Genomic DNA, 19,090 nt, shown 5'->3' with positions numbered 1-19,090 from the left:
GCTCTGCATACAGGTTGAAAAGGTATGGAGACAGGACACATCCCTGGCATACACCCTTCCCAATTTTGAACCGTGCAGTGTTACTTTGCTCCGTTCTGACAACTGCCTCTTGGTCCAAGTATAGGTTTCACATCAGCACGATTAAATGTTCTGGGATTCCCATTCTTCTCAGCATCAGGCACAGTTTGTTATGATCCACACAGTCAAACGCCTTTGCATAATCAATGAAACACAGATAGATAGAATCTATTAGGCATTATATTTATTTAACAAAGCAGAGAGAAAAAAATTACAGAATCCTCAAGGAGATGGATTGACTCAGTAGCTACAACATTGAACACACTTAGCAATGATCAAGAAAGTGGAACAGGAGACATTTCGTTCTTCGTATATAAGGTTGCCATTAGTGGAAGCCGCTTGACAGCAGCTAACAATCCATTTGGAAGGCCGCAGCGCATTTTATAGTAGACTAAGAAAGTCATTTGTCCACATTCAAGAACAGAAGGGTGGAGCTAGGGATACCCCCAGCTCCTCTCCCACTTTCCATGTCCTCAGAGACCACTGCAGGGAAGTTCCCTCCCTTGTGCACTGCCCGCCCCTCAGCTGCCTCGGCCTCCTTTGTCAAGCTTCTGCTCTCCGTTGAATTAAGTGAGTGGATTCAGTAATCAGATTAATTTCTTAATCTCGCTTTAATTTGTTCAGCTGTCAGATAGGCCAGATCATAATTTGGATCTGTAGTGGGCGTTAAATGAGGAGACTATTCCTGGGACACTCGTGGCCCCTCAGTGAGAGCCTCATTATCAAGGTCACTGCCTCCTCCGCTGTCATGTACCTCTTGCTACTAGATTTCTGCTCCTCCTCCCACCCTCAGCCTGATGCCATTGCTCAGTGTACATGGCAGCCCCACCTGCTTGTGGCTAAACTAAGGCTCTTGTGATGTTCGCAGATAACATTCCAACTGAAATGCATCCATCTAGGTTTCCAACTAAATGTGCCTTGCACACTGCTGGTCATTGGAAACCCTTTCACTTCCACCCTCCTGTATGTCTTGAGAATCTTCCATTCCTTGGCCCCCACTAGCTCAAGACAGGCCTTGATTAGCTCTTGCCGAGGTCACCAGTACCCGTTGACGTCCAGCTGTGCCATCCATGTCTGCCTCATCACTGCCTGATTTGACTTCCTGCTTTCAGTCTTACCTGCCTCATCCCAGATCACAACTTTTCTCCACTTTCCTGCCAATTCAGAGATGCAAATCTGCTTATGCTATTTCTTCATTTCAAAATCTTTTACACACTCCCTGGTAAAATCAAACCCTCAGCATAGTGTCGAGCCCTCTGTGCAGAGTCTCTGCCTCCCACTGCTGTACCATGTCTCATAGTCCCACATTTCACATGTGAGGACCCTGCTTCTGCCTGCTACCCTCACCCACGCTGCACGTGCACACCGTGCGTTAGCTGCGTTGCAGAAATTTGAATTGAGTAACGAATGAGTTTTGATATTCTAAAGTACCAATAATGCAGACAAGTAAATGTATAAGATTAAGACACAATGAATATTTTACCAGCAATCTCAGACAGACAATTCTAAAAGTACAGAGATGTCATGGTGACTTACAGACAAATGCTGAACTCTGAACTTATGATTGAATTTAAAGGTGAAACAAAACAAACATCTATTGTTATACTCTAGTAAATAAAAAAATTCCTTTTTAAGTGAGCCACAGTGTTGACTGAAGCGCTGTGACACACTCATTCCCTCAGTGAATTATGAGCGGAGATTACCTGAATGGATCACAGGAGAGCCTTGTGAGGTGGCGGGAATGTTCTGTGCTCATTGCCGTATGTAGTATAAAATTTAGCCAAAATTCACAGAAATACGACACTTAAAATTGGTGCATTTTATTATCTGTAAACAGAGCAGAGGAGGAATTCTGGTGGCCTAGTGTGTGAGGAATTGCATTGCTAACCCAAAGGCAGTCAGTTTGAATCCACTGTCTTCTCTGAAGGAGGAAGAGAGCAATCCCCTTCCGTGCAGTTTACAGCCTCTCAGATGCACTAGAGTCGGCTGTGAATTGGTTTCCCTCAGTGGCTTGTTACAGCAATAACAGTAAAGTTGATTTTCTGAAAATATGGTATTGACCACAGTGAGAAAAACAAGAGACTGCTACCCTAGGAAACTATGATCCTAACACACACTGGTTCCACCTTGTTGGAAGTTAATTTACTTCTACATTTTTAGAAACCGTTTATTTTTCCACATAGTAATTCTCTTTCAAGGGCAGCATCTAAAGGAAAGAATCATGAGTTCAAAGATTTACATACGAAAGTGTTTATCACAACATTGTTAATGACAGCTAAAAACTGGAGCAAGAACTGAAATACCTTTCCTGAGGGATTTAGTTATAATACATGCACACGGGGACCACTGCAAGCCAACACAGAGCCTTCTTGAAAACTAGAAAAAGACACCCCCCTTCAAGTGCCTGGGGGGTTCCTGCTGCATTTTAGTCCCTGCTTGTCTCTTCACCTGGGCACCTTGTGCAGTATCCACTTCAAACAGCAGCCCTGATCCATGTGATGATTGTTGGCAAAGCAAATCTTAGAGCTAGTGCCTTTGAAAACAATGACATGCGGAGTGGCTTGCAGTGGAAAGTTAAATGATAAGAAGATGGAATTTTACATGTAATTCTAATTTTGTTTAAAAAAAATGTAAGATCACTGAAAGGAAGCCTGCCAAAGTATAAGTAGTGGCAACTGTATGTGATGGCATCATTAGTGGCTTTTGTTTTCTAAATGCTTCTGTCACCAGTACTTTTATGTCATGATAAAGATAGATGCAGATCTTACTTTCCTAATGAGAGAGGTCTGTCTATGGTGCTGGTCCCTGCAATGGTCTCTTTGAGCACAGAGCAGAAAATGGGAATCTCAGGTTGGAGTTATAGGAGGAAATGGTGGAGAGTAGAGGCTAAGGGTCCCTTTGCTGATGACCTATTGATCCCCGCATGAAGGAAGGTTGTCTTCCTCAACTTTGTCTTCTTGTCTTTCCATCCTGCAGGTTTGAGACATTTGAAGTAAACAGCTTTGAGCAGTTTTGTATCAACTACGCTAACGAAAAGCTCCAGCAGCAGTTTAACTCGGTAGGCTGGTGTTCCAGATCTGGGGTGTTGGGGACAGAGAGCCCCATCTCTTCCCGGGGGGTGACTGCCCAGCCCACTTCTTTCCATCCAGCATCAGTGGGCTCTGTCTCCTCCCTGTGCTTCCCTGAGGATCCTGCTTTGGGAGGGCTCCCTACCCTTCAGGAGGAGGTTTGAATTGGATTGTGTTGAAGGTGCACATGATCTTCACCTTGGCTTTGACCCCACGTGAACGTGGCCTCTACAGTCCTTAAGCCACCAGGTAGTCAGATACAGGGAATTCTTGTGATTGATTGTGACAAGACAGTGTAAATGATTATGAATATGTCCTACAAGAGGGATCCTACAGAAAATGAGAGTCACCTGAATGTTTGCTTTCTGTAGTTGATAACCATATTTTAGTGCTCAAACCTTTTCTGATTAGTGTACTTCTTCCTCTGTGTCCCAGTACTTCTATTCCTGAAAGCTTAGCAGAAGGTACTCTTAAGATATGTGTGTAGTTCACTAATCCTGATCTTTCTCTTTTTAGCATGTATTCAAACTGGAGCAAGAAGAATACATGAAGGAACAGATTCCCTGGACCTTGATTGACTTTTATGATAACCAACCTTGCATCGACCTCATTGAAGCTAAGCTGGGTATCTTGGATCTGCTGGATGAAGAATGTAAGGTAAGATTGGTGATATGATCATCGGCACTGGTCGGAGAGCAGGAGTGAGGGTCACGAGAAGGCAGGATTGAATAGGAGAGGCCAGCACGCGTTGCCTTGACGGCCAAGGTTCTTCTGCTGAACCAGTGCCTAAGAGCCTACTAGTATGCTGCTGCTTCTTTTTTTTAATACCAATGTTCATAGCAGTGGTATTCACCATTACAAGAATATGGAAACAGCCCAAATGTTCAGCCACTACTGAATGGACTGAGAAATTGTGCTACATTCACATGATGGAATACTAAGCAACACTCAGTAACAATGATTTCGAAAAACACTACATAACTTGGGAGAGACAGGAGAGCACAGGATGCATCTTCTTAATAAAGGTGACAGTGTTGTACAAAACTTGGCCAGGATGAGCCAGTGGGGGACCTCCCACCCTCCCACATTTCCACCCTATATGCTCCCAGCAGAGTGCACGCTGCACCAGGACCAAGGAGCTGCTGTTTCGTAAAAAGTGGCTCCAAAAGTCAACTCATTCACCACTTTTGTGAGCAGGTTTTTGAAGCCTGTGATGGAGAGAAATGAGGTTGCTTTTTCACACTTAGCCATTCATTCATCCAGCAAGCCACGTGCTCGATGAGTAATGGACTGACTGCTCTTAAATCGTCCTCACATCATGGAAAGAAGTGAGGCAAGTAAGCAAGAACTTGCAGTGCAGCGTTGATGTTGTGTGTTGTCAAGTCGGAACCAACTGATAGCTGATCCCTCAGTGGGTTTTCGGAGGGTATAAATCCACAAGAGGAAACTGTGCATCTTTTTCCCATGAAGGAGCTGGGGGATTCAAACAGCTTGCCTGTGGGTTGGCAGCACTGCGTCTTACCATTAGGCTGTACAGTGGTAGAGAAATGGGAACACAGCACGGCCAAGCTCCCCAGAGAGGGCTATGTAGCAGTCAGACTGGGCCTGTGATAGTGGGAGGTAAGGGTGGAGGGTGGGGCCCATCAGAGAATGGATGGTGCTTTATCTGCCCTGAGAAAGCCTTTGGCTCTGTTTTGAAGGCTCTCAGGATAAGTCATAGGGTAGGAGAGGTGGTTTCCAGGGCGTTGTCTGGGCAACAGCCTAATTTCGGTACTTCCAGGTGAGAATAGGAGGGGAGGTAGTGGAGATGGCAAGTTTTAATTACCCCTTTTGGTGGCTTGGCTGGTAAAAGGAGAGGAGAGGGGAGGGGAGGGGAAAGAAGGGGGGAGTGGAGGGGAGAGGCAGCTGGAAATTGAGGGAGAGGGGAGGAGGCCTGGGTGGATGGGATGAGGCCAGAGCAGCAGCCTGCCTTCCAGTGGGAAAGATGGCAGTGGATGCCGATGAGCTCCCGGATGGTAGAGCAGGAATTTCCTGCACGACAACTCCCATTTTCCCAAGAAGGATGAGATGAGGCACTCCCTTAAGGAGTGCCAGGGCCTGAACTCACAAAGAATGGAGTAAGATAGAAATGAAAACCAACATCACTGGTGAGCGGTCTGTCTTTACTCATAACAACCTCACGGGACAGAGTCGAACTGCCCCTTAGGGCTTCTGACGCTACAAACCTTATGGAAGGAGATCTTTCGCCTGGGAAATGGTTGCTGGTTCAAGTCATTGACCTTTATTTAGGCTATCAGCTAAGGACTTAACCAGATAAAGGAGACACCAGAGAGCCCATTACTACCCCCCCCTCTCTCTCTCTCTCTCTCTCTCTCTCTCTCTCTCTATATATATATATATATATATATATATATATATATGTTTAAAAAAATTACTCATACAGCTGACCCTCCCTGGGGTTTGCTAAAGCTATAAATTGCGTAGGAAGAAATTTCTCCTCTTTCTCCCGCAGAAACACTGGTGGATTCCGACCACCAGAGAGTGTGACCTTGGGATTATCGATGCTCCTCCCTCAGGACTACACCCCCAGCTGTTGTTGTTGTGTGTCATTAACTCAGGACTGACCCATAGCTGACACTCCAGCGAGTTTGCAGAGATAGTTAATCACGGAGGAGGAGATTGCCCATCCTTCTCCCTCCTGTAAATATAAGAAGGGGGTAGGGGGGGGAATAACAAAACCCAAACTAGATTTTCTTGTTCAAATCTAAGACCATACATTAGACGTGGGAGCTGATGAGTTCGACTCCCAGTGGAGATGTGGAACGATGTCTTAATCCTAAGATTGGCTCTTGTTTTTTGCTGTCAAGTCGAGTACGACTCATAGTGACCCTATGAACACAAGGCCTGAAGCCTTACTATAACTATTGTCATTTATCAAAGTTCATAGAGTTTCCAGAGGCATGTTGTTTAGGAATTAGATGCCACTCTTAGAGTGGGTTTATTGTGGAGCAGCCAGACTAAGTTATAGCAAGTCAGCGAGACTTGGCGGGGATGATGAGTTGCTATGTGACCATATGCAGCCATCCTGAGGAAGAAATGAGAGGGTGGGTCGTTGGCTTGGTTCACAGAGATTATTTTGCTAAGAGAATCTTGTTCAGATAGATGGAGAAGTAAAGGTCTGGACTTGGCAATGGGGACGGCTGTCCAGTGGGGAGAAGAAGCAGCCTCCAACTTAGAGAGACCTGGGGGTCCAGTCAGAGGGCTCCCTGTGAAGGGAATCACAGGGGCTCTGTGAAGAGGCCAAAGACACAGATTTCTGGAATGGTGGCTTGAGAGGTCAACAGTGATGGGATAGAATAAGGTGATGCGTAGGTGACTGGTGAGGTAATCATTGGTGGCCCTAGCCCAGGAAGATGGGGACAAGAAGTGAAGGTGGTGAAATGGGCTATGGGGTCCAGGAGAGTCAGCTCATGCCAGTTGTTTCACTGGGGACTAAGCTTTGGTCCCAAGAGATGTTCAGACCCAGCACGGCCGAATGCAATTCAGCTCTCGGTTCCAAAGAGAAAGTTGGTCAAAAGTCCCTGTTCTCTGGGTTTGTTTATCCTGCAGGATGTCGAGAAGAGCATGTCTAAGCACTTGCATCTCCCGTTGCCTAGTTCCCCCCCATTTTATTTGAATGACAAAGAATAAAATCAGGTTGAATGTATTTTTAACAGCTTTGTTGAGATATGATCACACACCGTACACTTCACCTATTTGAAGTGCACAGTTCAGTAGATTTTAGTATCTTCATAGATCGATGCCTCCATCGCTCAGTCTCTTTTGTAACATTTTCATCATCTCCAAAAAGACCTATTTCCAGGCACTTCCTCCACCCGCATTGCCAGCCCCAAGACCCACAACCTACACCCCACTGTTGTTCTAATTCATTGTAACTCTACGGAGTTGAACAGATGGAGTCAAATTGCCCCATAAAGTTCCTGAGACTGTAAATCTTTATGGAAGCAGACACCCTCATTTTTCTTCCATGGTTTTCTACCACGTACATTTTGGTTAGCCGCTCAATGTTTAACCCCCTGTGGCCACCAGGCTCTTCCCCTGGCCTTCAGTGACCACTAGTCTGTAGTCACTGCCTCCAGATTTGCCGGTTCTGGACATTGCATGCTTGTGGATCTTTTACTTTTTGATCTGTCTGGCACAGCAGGTCTGAGACAGCAGGCTTCTGAGGGGACAGCACACCTAGATGAGGACAGGGCCGAGGTCCGGGACATGCTCCTTTGAGGCTGTGAAAGTTTGCATGAAGTCATTTGCATTGCATGCTGTCATTGCATGAAGTGCAGACTTTTGGAAAACAAACATTTGATTCAGCTCTACATCGCAGAGCTAGTGAAAGGAAGGCATGGTCCAGACCCCAATGCAAGGTGTGCATGCTTTCTCCTCCGCCGGTTGGTGCTGGCCCTTGTTTTCCGTCTGGGAGAGGGATGAGGAGGGACTGAGCCAGGGCTGGACTGTGCGCATACTTGACCCTGGCTGCCGCTGTCCTTCCTCATTGCGTCTCGATAATTCAGTGAGTCCATAGACGTGGCGAGTCTTCCAACAGAAATCCAGGTTCACTATTGTGAAATCAGTGCTGGCCTGGGCGAGGCTTTCCTTTCATGGACAATTACGGGCCTGTCCTTCAGATCTCTCTGCCCCAGCTCTGTCTGTCCTGGCCTCTCCCCTCCTGTGAACCCTGCCAGCCAGACCTCTCCTTGCCCCATGCCTAGTGTTTCTAAACACAGGGTACTTGGACACAAATATAAAACTATATATAAAATGTGCTGAAGTAAGTCAGGGATTTTTTTATTATTTTGTCTGCCCAACGCAATTGCTAAGCTCCTTCATGGAGCAGTTTCTCCTCTTGAGTTTCCTGAGCACCTAGCCCCACTCTACTCTGGTTCCACCAGATTGAATAAAGGAAAAAAGTCCACTTGCTTTCCACATATTCGAGAAATCTCTTCTCCACTGTGTAAGCATTTTCCTTATGACAAATTTTGCTATTAATTTACTTTAGCAAAGCTTTTTAAAAAAAGAAAAAAAGGCTGATGCAAAGGTGACCTTCAGCCTCGTCTAATCCAAGTGTATGATCTGAACCAATTGGCCAAAGCTAAACAAAATCCAGCCCATATGTAATGCCACGGAGTCGATTCTGACTCTTGGCCACACTCCATCAAGTTTCCTAGGCTGTGGATCAAACAGCCTCAAATTTCATGGACTTACATGAAAACACACCCCCCGCCCCAGACTTTTCAGTTGGTAGTCTAACATTGATGCACAATGCCACAAGGGCTTCTAAACCATAAACTAATAAAGTGTCTCAGCACAGCGATTCCTGACTGGGTGAACCTGTCCTTTCCATGGTGTGTGGAGCGGGGAGGTCAAGGAGGGAGCAGCTCCCTCGACAGAGCGTTAGTTGTCATCATTCTTGACCGTCTTGATGACGCTCACAGCGCTCTGTCTTCTGTTTTTCACATTTGAAGTCTTCCACAAACTTATTAAGAGAGACTGCCTTTCAGAATTGCTAGCCTCATGGAACCAGTACATCTCAATCTAAATTTGAGCAGAGCATTATTGTCATGTAGATTGGTCACTCGGACTGAGGAGCCGACATGTGACCAGAAGACAATTTCAGGTTCTTTGAAGGGTAGGAAAAAACCCTAAACCAAACCAACAAAAATCCCATTAAGATAGAATCCCCAAACCCAACAAGCTGAGAGTTTGTAGTGGCCAGAAAATGCCGCTAATGGCAGATTAACTAAGGGCAAGCAGTATTGGTATTTGTTTAAGAGGTTTGTTGTGAGCAAGAGAGACATGAGAACCAGAATGATCAGTTTAGATTACTTCAGTCCCAACTGGACAGTCTAAGCTGTTCAGATGAGCTTAAGGAAAATGGGCTTTGCTGAGGTGGGAGAGAGCCCGAGGGGACAGAAACTTGCCGTGGGAAATGGATGTGGCTTGTTCTTGGCACTGGCATTCCTGGACTAACTGAAAGAAGCAGTGTTCTCTTCCCATTTGTTCTGTGGTTATGTCTGTGACCTTGACCTCCACCTCCGATCTCTCCTAACACTTGCAACATCTTCCAGTTTACAAATTCTGGGTCTTTTCAGCACACTCCACCAAGGGACCCATGTGTGGTTCTAAACATCGACAGTGGAATGATTCTTTTAATAGTCAGGTTTGAGTGTGGGCTCTGAAATACTGAACTCAGCCTCATGAGGTCACCTATGGACAGACTTCGCGCCTCTGCCCTGACTCTTCATTCCCTTTCCCCTCTTAACAAAGTGCCTGGTCTGTGGTTCTGCAGGTCCCCAAGGGCACTGACCAGAACTGGGCTCAGAAACTCTACGACCGGCACTCCAGCAGCCAGCACTTCCAGAAACCCCGCATGTCCAACACATCCTTCATTGTCATCCACTTCGCAGACAAGGTGAGTCGCCACTTGGTCATTCCTGACGTGCTGCTGATTCTGCTTTGGGCAGGCTCAGCTTCACGAGACTTCCCGGCCGACGTGGAGCCATCCTAATTCGGTTCAGGGCTCTGAGCCTCCTGGCTGAGTTCTCGTTTTGTCCCTTTGACCCACCCTGCTCGACCTCACGCTGTTATTCCATGACTTATGCCACAGGTGTCTTCCAGTCATGGGATTAGCAAATTTGAATTGAGGGTCACACTCCTGGAAATATGTTGTGGTTGTTAGCTGCCATCAAATCAGTCGTGACTCACAGTGACCCCATATCTGCCACATAGAACTGCTCCATGGGGTTTCCAAAGCTGTGACTTTGGGAAGTCATTCCAGATCTGTCTCCTGACGCCCTGTTAGCCAGCACTGTGAGTTCCCATCCCTTCAGCTGGTACTTGAAGGCTTAACCGTCTGTACCACTCACCGTCTCCTCCTGGGAACAGAGCAGCGAGTCATACAAGTTAAGATTCAACCGTAATGGAGCTTGAAAGACAGCTCCTTGCCGTCAAGTTAGAACTGACTCATAACTGACCCTCCAGAGGATCAGATCCTTCCAGAGGCTGTAAATCATACGGCAGGAGATGGCTCTTCTTTCTCCCGTGGAACAAGTGGTGGATTCAGAACACCTGCCTTTGCGTTGAGAGGACAACTTCTTGAACATGGTTTAAGTTATTGCATGGAATGAGGTTAATCTTCTTTGGGTTAATCTTTTCCTTGTTGTTAACTGTGTCGCGTCATAGATGACTCATAGCGACCCTGTGAATGAAAGACCTGAACACTTGTATAACTTTCATCCTTTCTCCTAGTTCAATTAAAAATTAAAAATTCTTTTACACCATGTAAATTGTTCTAAATGGATTTCTATTTGATATGCATTTGTTACACAGATTGTAACATTGTTACAGAGATTTTCAAAAACACATTTTTATTTGGTATATATTGGCTTAAGGCTTCTCAAATTTCAGTGCATGTAAGGCACAAAGTTCAAATCCACCAGCTACTCCACAGAAGAAGGATGGGCAGTCTCCTCCTGTGCTATTCATTTTCTCTGAAAACCCGCCAGAGGGTCAGCTGTAGGTCAGTTCTGACTCGATGGTGCACAACAACAGCACAAGGCACAAAGGGTCTTGTTAACATGCAGATTGTGATTCAGAATATCCTGAGTGTGGCTGAAAAGCTGCATTTCCAGCGCTCTGGGGGAGCCTTTTATTAAAGGCCATCTCAGGGGAACATCTTTATGAATTCCCCCCCCCCCAGAAAATAAATGCTCGGTGCCCTCTGTGTAAATCCTAATCGCATAGAGTTGCTTAAATAGGAAATCTGTGGATTTTCCACCAACTGACAACGTCTTGGAAAACACTCTGTAGAGCTTTAATGGAATTAATCATGAACTTGGGACGGTCCTGAAGGAACCTGGTCTGGTTAAAGTCCTCACTGCTGTTTTTCTTTGCCATTGGTACAACGCCAGGTGGAATACCATTCAGATGGTTTTCTGGAGAAAAACAGAGACACAGTGTATGAAGAACAGATCAACATCCTGAAGGCCAGCAAGGTAAAGAGCATCTGAAAATGGAGAAATAGAGCAAAAATGTAGGGGGGGGGGAGGTTGGTGGTGTAGGTTACAGTGTACACAGGAAGAAGCAAGGGTATTGGCCAAGGGGAGATCAAGAGGGGGAGGGAGGGGAGAGGGAGAGAAAAAGTAAGTATGTGTGTATGTGAGTGTGTGAGAGTGTGTGTGTGTCTGTGAATGTGTGTGATTGCTGTCTGAAAACATTTGATTCGGATAAAAGACCACAGGTAGGAGTGAAGCAGCTGAGAAAGATGCCAGCTTCTCGAAGGTAGGGGACAATTTGGAGGAGAGACAACAGTAAGTGTCATGATAAAAACGTCACTGATACTCATTAAGTCATGGCTCTTCCATCTGCGACAGGTGCAAAATTGCTTAAACCTCCTCAAATCCTGGCGCCAGTGCATTTAATTAATTTCTCTCTCTAAGTCTGTAGAACCACTCAAAGAGCTAAAACTTTAGGAAAATGAAGTAGAAGGTTGAATTGAAGGCACACTTACATTCTGCTTTCGAATCTTAATTTCTCCTGCATCCAAAATCTTGGTATTTCCTTCTCGTGAGCAGAACAAAATGATAGCAAATATTGGGTCCATTGTATAGGTAGAGGAAGCAAAGCACTGATTTACATAAGCAAATATTTATTAAGAACTCACCTTGTGAGATTCTTCCCTGCACATTGAGTATCACATCAAGATGAGTGAGACAGACTCTGCTCTCTAGACGGTTTCATTTTAAGAGAATGTGAGTAATAAGTAAGTATGCACACAAGTAACTAAGAGGAAAAGAGGAGTAGGGATAGAGGCTCAGCCAGACGGAGCAACACAGCCCCCAGCGAGTTCCTGAGATGTGAGAAGGAATATGCTGAAACGTGAGTGTAGGTGCTCTTGCTCACATTAACCCTGCAGAGGGACCCCAGAAACGAACTTTCCAGGATTTAGGGATCTTTTTGCTAGGACACACAGTAGTGTGCTCACTGCAGGGCCCTGATAACGCTGGAGAGGTGGCAGATTAATTTCTCTTTGTGATAAGCTCTAGATAAATGCAATAGGGTGCGATAATGAAATGGAGAAAATTCACCCAGCAAAATGGACCAAGGACTTAGAGTCGAGTCAGCCTGTTAAATCACCTGGCCCTAAAGCAAGGGCTTTTAAGGAGGACTGAAGTTGGTACCAGCAGGTGGGACACCCTGGGGACACCCCTGCCCGCTGTCCTCTCCACGGTTGCTGGGACATAAGAGAATTCATTGTTGGTGAGGCATAGTTGCTCTGCGTGAATGTGAATACTGTTTTGGAGTTCAACACAAGATTAACTTCAGTTTCCCAAGGTTCCAATTCTAGGCAATGGTGGTTAATAAGAGGTGTTAATTTTTATTTTTCTTTTTAAATAAGAGTGGGAGAGGATATCTAAGTGAGAGGGGAACAGCAAACACCTGGGAATATGTTCTCGTTCTGTGAAGTCCATGTCACCTTAGAGTGCTAGGGGGTCTGGGACAGCCTGTTGGTCTGGCAATGACCCAGAGGGAACTTGAGATGAGACATAGTAACAGGGCTGCTGGCCCTCAGGTTCACTTGAAGCGGCCATGACCGTGCTGTCACTGCTGGCACACAACCGTCGCTCTGCCGCTCTGAAGCCCACCGAGTTCAGGATCCATGAAGTCCACACAGAGCTTGATTCTGTTTCCCAGACCTCTGCTGTCAGCCTTCCATTGACAGCTGGAATGAAAAGCAAACACCAGGTCTCAGGCATGTGTCCCTCTGTCCTTACGGCTTTTGAGGGGAGCTCTGATGACATAATCCCTGGGAAGCTGAACTGCTAGCCCAAAGGTGGTCCCTCTCTGACAGTTCGAACCAACCAGCATTTCTGCAGGAAAAGGCTGGACAATCAGCTCCTGTCCAATTCACCATCTGTAAAAACCTGCTTGATGGTCAAAGATGAGTCAGTTCCAACTTGACAGCAATGAGTCTATTGATAGTTTGTTGGTAAGATTTGCCCAACAGACTTCCAAATAGCGCAAATACGCGAAGAGCACCAGGGCTTAGCACTTAGTCCTTTATGATTATTGAAAATGCCTGGTACCCAAGGGCTGCCTAGTCTGTCTGTATTCATTTAGCTGGATGGGCAGGAAATTTACCTGGAAGATAAAGTAAATTCATGAACTCTGACCATGTCCTTGTCAGAGCTGAATCAGGGGGCGAGAGTGTTTGCTTTGGACCTAATGGTTGTGACCTAGTGGTAAGAAGCTGTGTCACAATCCCGAAGGCTCACAGTTAGAATCCACCAGCCGCTCCACGAGAGAAGGATGGGTAGCTTAGTGGGAAGGAGTTGTGCTGCCAAACCCAAGGCAGGCAGTTCAAATCCACCATGGGAGAAAGAGGAGCCGTTTCCTCCCATGTGATTTGCTGACTGAAAACCCAGTGGAGGATCAGCTGAGTTGGTTCTCACTCAACAGTACATAACAGTGCATATAAAAGTTAAGTTTACACAATATTGTGGTCTAACAAGTAGACAGGGAGTTCTGGTGACATAGTCTATAGGAAGTGGCGTTGCTCACCCACCTACATTTCCAGCATCCTTTCCCTTTTCAGTCACTCATGCTCTGTGCTCTTAATTCCCCCAACAACAAGTATACCAACGTGCATAAGGCAGTATCTACTTGGAAAAGCTCCCATGAGCTCGGTGTCCAGGGTTTTTATTGGAGGTTGTTGATGTATGTAGGTGTCTTCTGCCTAGCACGTACTGTCTAGACCTCCAGAAGGAAATTGGACGCTCAGCACAGGCACAAGCAACTTACACAGAGTAAACCATTCTTGTCAGAGAACTCTCCTGAGACCCGAGTTCCCAGACAGCAGCCAAGGGTCAGCTTTGTAAGCAAGCTTCTGTGAGGACAGCAGGCTCAGGCCTGCTTGGTTAATGCCTCTGCACAGAGGGATGGAGTTCAGATTGACAGTGTTGGGTCTTTATTAAAAATGAAATGCAGGCTCATGAAAATTCAAATAGCCTAGAACTATATAAAATAAAGTCAAAGTCCTCTTCGCCACTCTTTGCCCCACTTTCCCATGAATTCCCATTCTGTACTTATAAGTCTACTGGGACAGCATTTTAAGACTGGAATAGCTTCTCCCCTAATTTAATTTTGCATTTACCATTATATCTTGGACATCTTATTGCAGGAATACATATCGACCTCATTTCATAAACATCAAAACAAAGTAGAAGCTACTGGCACTTTGCTAATTCAATGATGTTCCAGTTAATTCCTTTTACATATAGTATTGTTTACTTGGACAAGTTTTTGCCAGGTACGTTTTTTGAATTGGAATGAATGGTTCAAAGACTGCGTACATCAAAGGTTGGAAAAGCTCAAATCTCACCACTGCTGAGTTAACTCTGTCTCATAGGGCCCTCCATCGGGTTTCTAATGCTGTGAGTCTGGATGGGAGGAAACTGCGCATATTTCTCCCTTGGAGCCTCTTGTGGATTCAGACCACTGGTGATACGCCCTCGACTGGTTTAGCAGCTCAACACGCAATATACACGATGCCACCAGAGCACCTAATTTACGAGTTAGCAGACGCTACTATACATCTGAGAGCTAGACAATGAATACGGATGACCGAAGAACTGTGAGTTGTGATGTTGGAGAAGAGTGCTGACTATCACATAGACTACCACAGAACCAGCAGCTATGTCTTGGAGAAGGTGTAACCAGAGTGCTTCTGAGAGGCAAGGATGGCAGTGTTTCATCTTACGTACTTTGGGCATGTTGTTAGAGGGGGTCGTTCTTTGAAGAAGGACCATCATGCTTGGAAAGGCGGAGGGTCTGTGGAAGAGAGGAAGACCCTCCCCGAGACAGATTAACACAATGACAGACTGCAGCAAAGGGTTCGTGTCAGAGACACGGAGGATGGGGTGGGATAGGTCAGCGTTTAGACCATTGTCCATAGGTCACTGCAAGCCGGACTGTACTCAACAGCACTAAACAACCACCACAGGTAATTCAGAGGGTGAAGTCGATTTTCCACCAACTGTTGAATGGCAGCCAGTACCCTTTTTCTCTTTCCAATTCATCCACCACAAATCCAGCCCTTTCTTTTATTAAATGCTGTTTCTAAACACCAATAACCTTGTTGTCAACCACCTATTCTGAAGTCCTAGTAACCTCCATGAGAAGCTGGACTGGTGGCCACAAGCACTCATAAGTCAACCAGGAAGGGCTCCTAGGGGTGCTGGGCCCCAGCAGGAGGAGGACCGGGGACACGACCCCTGGACCCATTCCAGTCCCTTTCAGATGTGCCAGAGAGGAAAAGGCAAAGATTGATACTGGGTTGTTCTGTGCCCACAGATGGGCTCTCCACAGATTGCCAGCTACAAATCAGAGAGTGGTTCCAAATGTACTGTAAATCATTTGGGCAGATGGACATTTCTGGAAGCATCTGTCGGGTGAGCATTTTTAAAGCCTGTTACTTAAGGAGTCTATACAGATTTCCCCTGCAATCTGAAAGTTGCACGTTCTTTTGAAATCTTTCCTAGGCCACTGAGGTGGCGTTGAAATGAAGAAGCAATTACCATTGATATGCGTGGGAAATTTGTTTTTAATGTTACAACTCAAAAAATAACCTACCAAATCATGCCGTGCACAAAAATGAAAATAACACTAACACACAGTGTTCCCAGACACATTTCTTTAAAGCTGTGACAGTTTGATGCTGAAGAGCTGGGCGGCATTCACAGAGAAGGAGCTTGGGACACCGGTTTTTATTCTGGAAGATGTGCTGGCTCTTAAACTCCTCTCTATAAAGCCAAGACGGCTTTGCTTTCTTTTTCCCATTGAAGTGAAAGTTGTCTCTGAATGTCTTTCTGTTAAAGAAAACAGGTACTAATGTCTTTCATCAAAGCAAAGTTTGATCAAATGCAAACTTTCAAAAAGTAAGGATAATTATGTATATTTTTTTTCATTATCACAGTAATCCAGTGAGGTTTATCTTTCTAAATCCATGCTAAAGGTAGAAAGATAAAGACCTAAAAGATGTGTGATCTTGTATCATAGGGTTAAGTCTTAATTTGCCACTAGTTTTTATTGCGTTGTCATTGTTGGGTGCCATCGAATTGCTCTCAGTGGTGACTCAGAGGAGACCTGCCGCCCCATAGGGCGTTCTGGGCTGTGACCTTTCCAGGATTGATCACCAGATCTTTCTCCCACAGAGAGGCTGAGGGGGCAGTTTAAGTTGCCAATCTTCCCATTAGTCCCTAAACGGCTCAACTGGCCACCAGGTCTTCTTTTAGGAAAACACTCAAAAACTCTCAGCCACCATCAAATCACTTCCGATTCATCATGAACTTCCGTACAAAGAGCGTGTACATCAAATGTCAATCAAATTCAAAACTCCCTGCCCCCGAGTCAGTTCCAGCTCATAGTGACCCACCATCGGTTTCCTGAGCCCGTAACCCTTCACAGGAGGAGGCTGGCCACCCTTCTCCTTTGGAGCCGCTGGTGGATTCTGATTGTCCCAGATGCTCAGCCTTGACGTGCGTGACATGCCGTGGACTGTGCCGCGTAGCTTATTCTCAAATTGTGTTTGCAAATTCATAATCTGACGTTCAGGATCTTTATTTTGTGGGTTACCTAGAGTTGCCTTTTCATCTTTTTTATTTTGTTTTATTAATTTTAATGAACATTTACAGAGATTTTGGATTTCCATTCATTCATTGTTACACTTTTCTCCCTGCCCACCTCTTCCCCACCCAGTTCGCTTCTCTCTTTGAAAAGTAAAAGAAAAATTCCTTCATTGGTATACCCACCCCCCCACCGCAGTACACTCCACTATGCAACCTTCATTCTGGACTCTTATGATAACCATAACACCCTATCATATATCGCTCTTAAACTGTTCTCTCCCTCATCTGTTTCAATGCAGTATACATAATTTATCCAGTTTTTCCTCAGTCTTACCCAACCCTGATGTCAGTCCCATTCTACAACAGTGGCCCTATGTAGTATTTGTCTTTTTGTGATTGAGATATTTCACTCAGCATAATGTCCTCGAAGGTCACCCATTTTGAGTAATATTTCATGAGTTCCTTGGTTTTCTTTTTTTTTATTTTATTATTTTTTGTATGTGTACTGTCAAATTAGATCTGACTGGTACAGGAGGAGATTGCCCCTCCTTCTCCGGCAGAGCATCTGGTGGATTTGAACCCCGTACCTCTGGGATTGCAATGCACCTTCTTGCCACTAGGCCACCAGAGCCCCCGAGTTCCTTGGTTTTCAATGCAGCGTAGTATTCCATTGTGTGACTATACCACAGCTTCTCTATCCATTCGTTTGTTGGTGGGCACTTAGGTTGTTTCCAACTCCTTGCTGTTGTGAACAAAGCTGCGATTTAAACATGGGTGTGCATATATCTGCTTGGATGTCAGTTATGGTCTCTTTGGGGTATATTGCCAGTAGTGGAATTGCTGGGTCAAATGGTATCTCTATTTGCAACTTTTTGAGAAAGCGGCACACTGCCTTCCATAGTGGTTACACCATTTTACACTCCTACGAACAATGAATAAGGTTTCCAGTTTCTCCAAAATCTCACCAGCATTTGTTGCTTGCTGTTCTGTTAAACTTTGCTATTCTGACTGGGGTGAGATGATATCTCATAGTTGAGTTGCCTTTTCATTTTGTGTGTCATCCCTGTTTAAAAATTTGCAAATTGTTGTTGTTAATGAAGTACCGTGAGATGGAAGACTCTTTCTTAAACACTTATCAGCAAAAGAGATGTTTGAAGAACTCTAGCTGAGAGCAGGGAAATAAAACGGTGTTAATGAGAAAGTAACTACACTGCTTAAGAGGTTATAATGTAGCCAATTATATTCTCAGCTATCAGAGAGCTATGAATAGAGGCAAAGCAAAGAAACACTACTTAAAAACATGACTCAAAATTATTAATATAAACATATATATTTTAAATACTAGAGGATGTAGATATTTTATCCTCTCAGGGTTGTTAGTTTGGGTTTTTTTGAGAATTTTACAAGTATCCGTTATTATAATTTTATCTTTATTCTTACTTTCGTTTTTATTTTTTCTACTAGTTTATTTATAAAATTCAAATACAAATTCAAACAAATTCTTTCAATTCTCCTCACCCCCCTCACTCATCAAATTGTACAACCTGATGTTTATTTTCTCCCCTCCCTCTGCATATGCACATCCCTCTGCTCTCACCCCTCCCACCCCTCTTAGATCCTTATATTCATTCTAAAATAATGGTTTTATACAATATTTAATCTTGTAGGACTGATTTCACTCAGCATAATGCTCTCCAGTCCCTCCCAAGTTAAGTAGTAATTTACAAAATCATTGCTCCTGTGTGCTGCATAGTATTCCGCTGTGTGAAGGTGCCATAATTTCTCAGTCCGTTCATTTGTGGTTGGACATTTGGGCTGTTTCCATGTTCATGTGATGGTGAATAATGCTGCTATGACCATTGGTGTACAAATATCAGTTTGTGCCTCCGTTCTCATATTCTCAGGGTATATATTCCAAGTAGTGGAATAGCTCGGTCATATGGAATTTCTTTGTTCAGCTTTTTGAGGTAACACCAAACTGCCTTCCAGAATGGTTGTACCATTTTACAATCCCACTACAAACTTTACAGGTAAACCAGTGTAAAATTTGAAAAAAAATTATAATTGCAGGAATTTTTTTTCTCTTTTATTTATGGGTATGACACACGCAGATTAACAAAAAGGGCAACCTAGGTAAAACTATCAAGTATGGAAACACAAGGGAGGAGGAACAGCTGTAAGCAGACCCTAGTGATTGGTACATGGAATGTGAGAGCCATGAATGAAGGAAAATTAGAAATTGTTAAGAAAGAAATGGAACGCATA

At 44.7% G+C, this 19,090-nt stretch overlaps 1 protein-coding gene across 1 annotated transcript in view; it reads left to right on the top strand.

The window, feature by feature from the left end:
* The window catches only part of MYO5B (myosin VB), a 224,013-nt gene that overhangs the window by 75,628 nt on the left and 129,295 nt on the right, over positions 1–19,090 (top strand). The window contains exons 10-13 of the mRNA XM_006891707.1: positions 3,055–3,136; positions 3,663–3,803; positions 9,490–9,612; positions 11,111–11,194. Coding sequence (XP_006891769.1) covers positions 3,055–3,136; positions 3,663–3,803; positions 9,490–9,612; positions 11,111–11,194 — 430 coding nt within the window. The remainder of the gene's footprint in view (positions 1–3,054; positions 3,137–3,662; positions 3,804–9,489; positions 9,613–11,110; positions 11,195–19,090) is intronic.

Source organism: Elephantulus edwardii, unplaced genomic scaffold (genome assembly GCF_000299155.1).
Source record: "Elephantulus edwardii isolate Elephantulus edwardi_28Jun2011 unplaced genomic scaffold, EleEdw1.0 scaffold00103, whole genome shotgun sequence".
Classification (NCBI taxonomy): Eukaryota; Metazoa; Chordata; class Mammalia; order Macroscelidea; family Macroscelididae; genus Elephantulus; species Elephantulus edwardii.
Note: the sequence above shows the minus strand (reverse complement) of the source record. Positions and strands in the feature narration are given on the sequence as shown.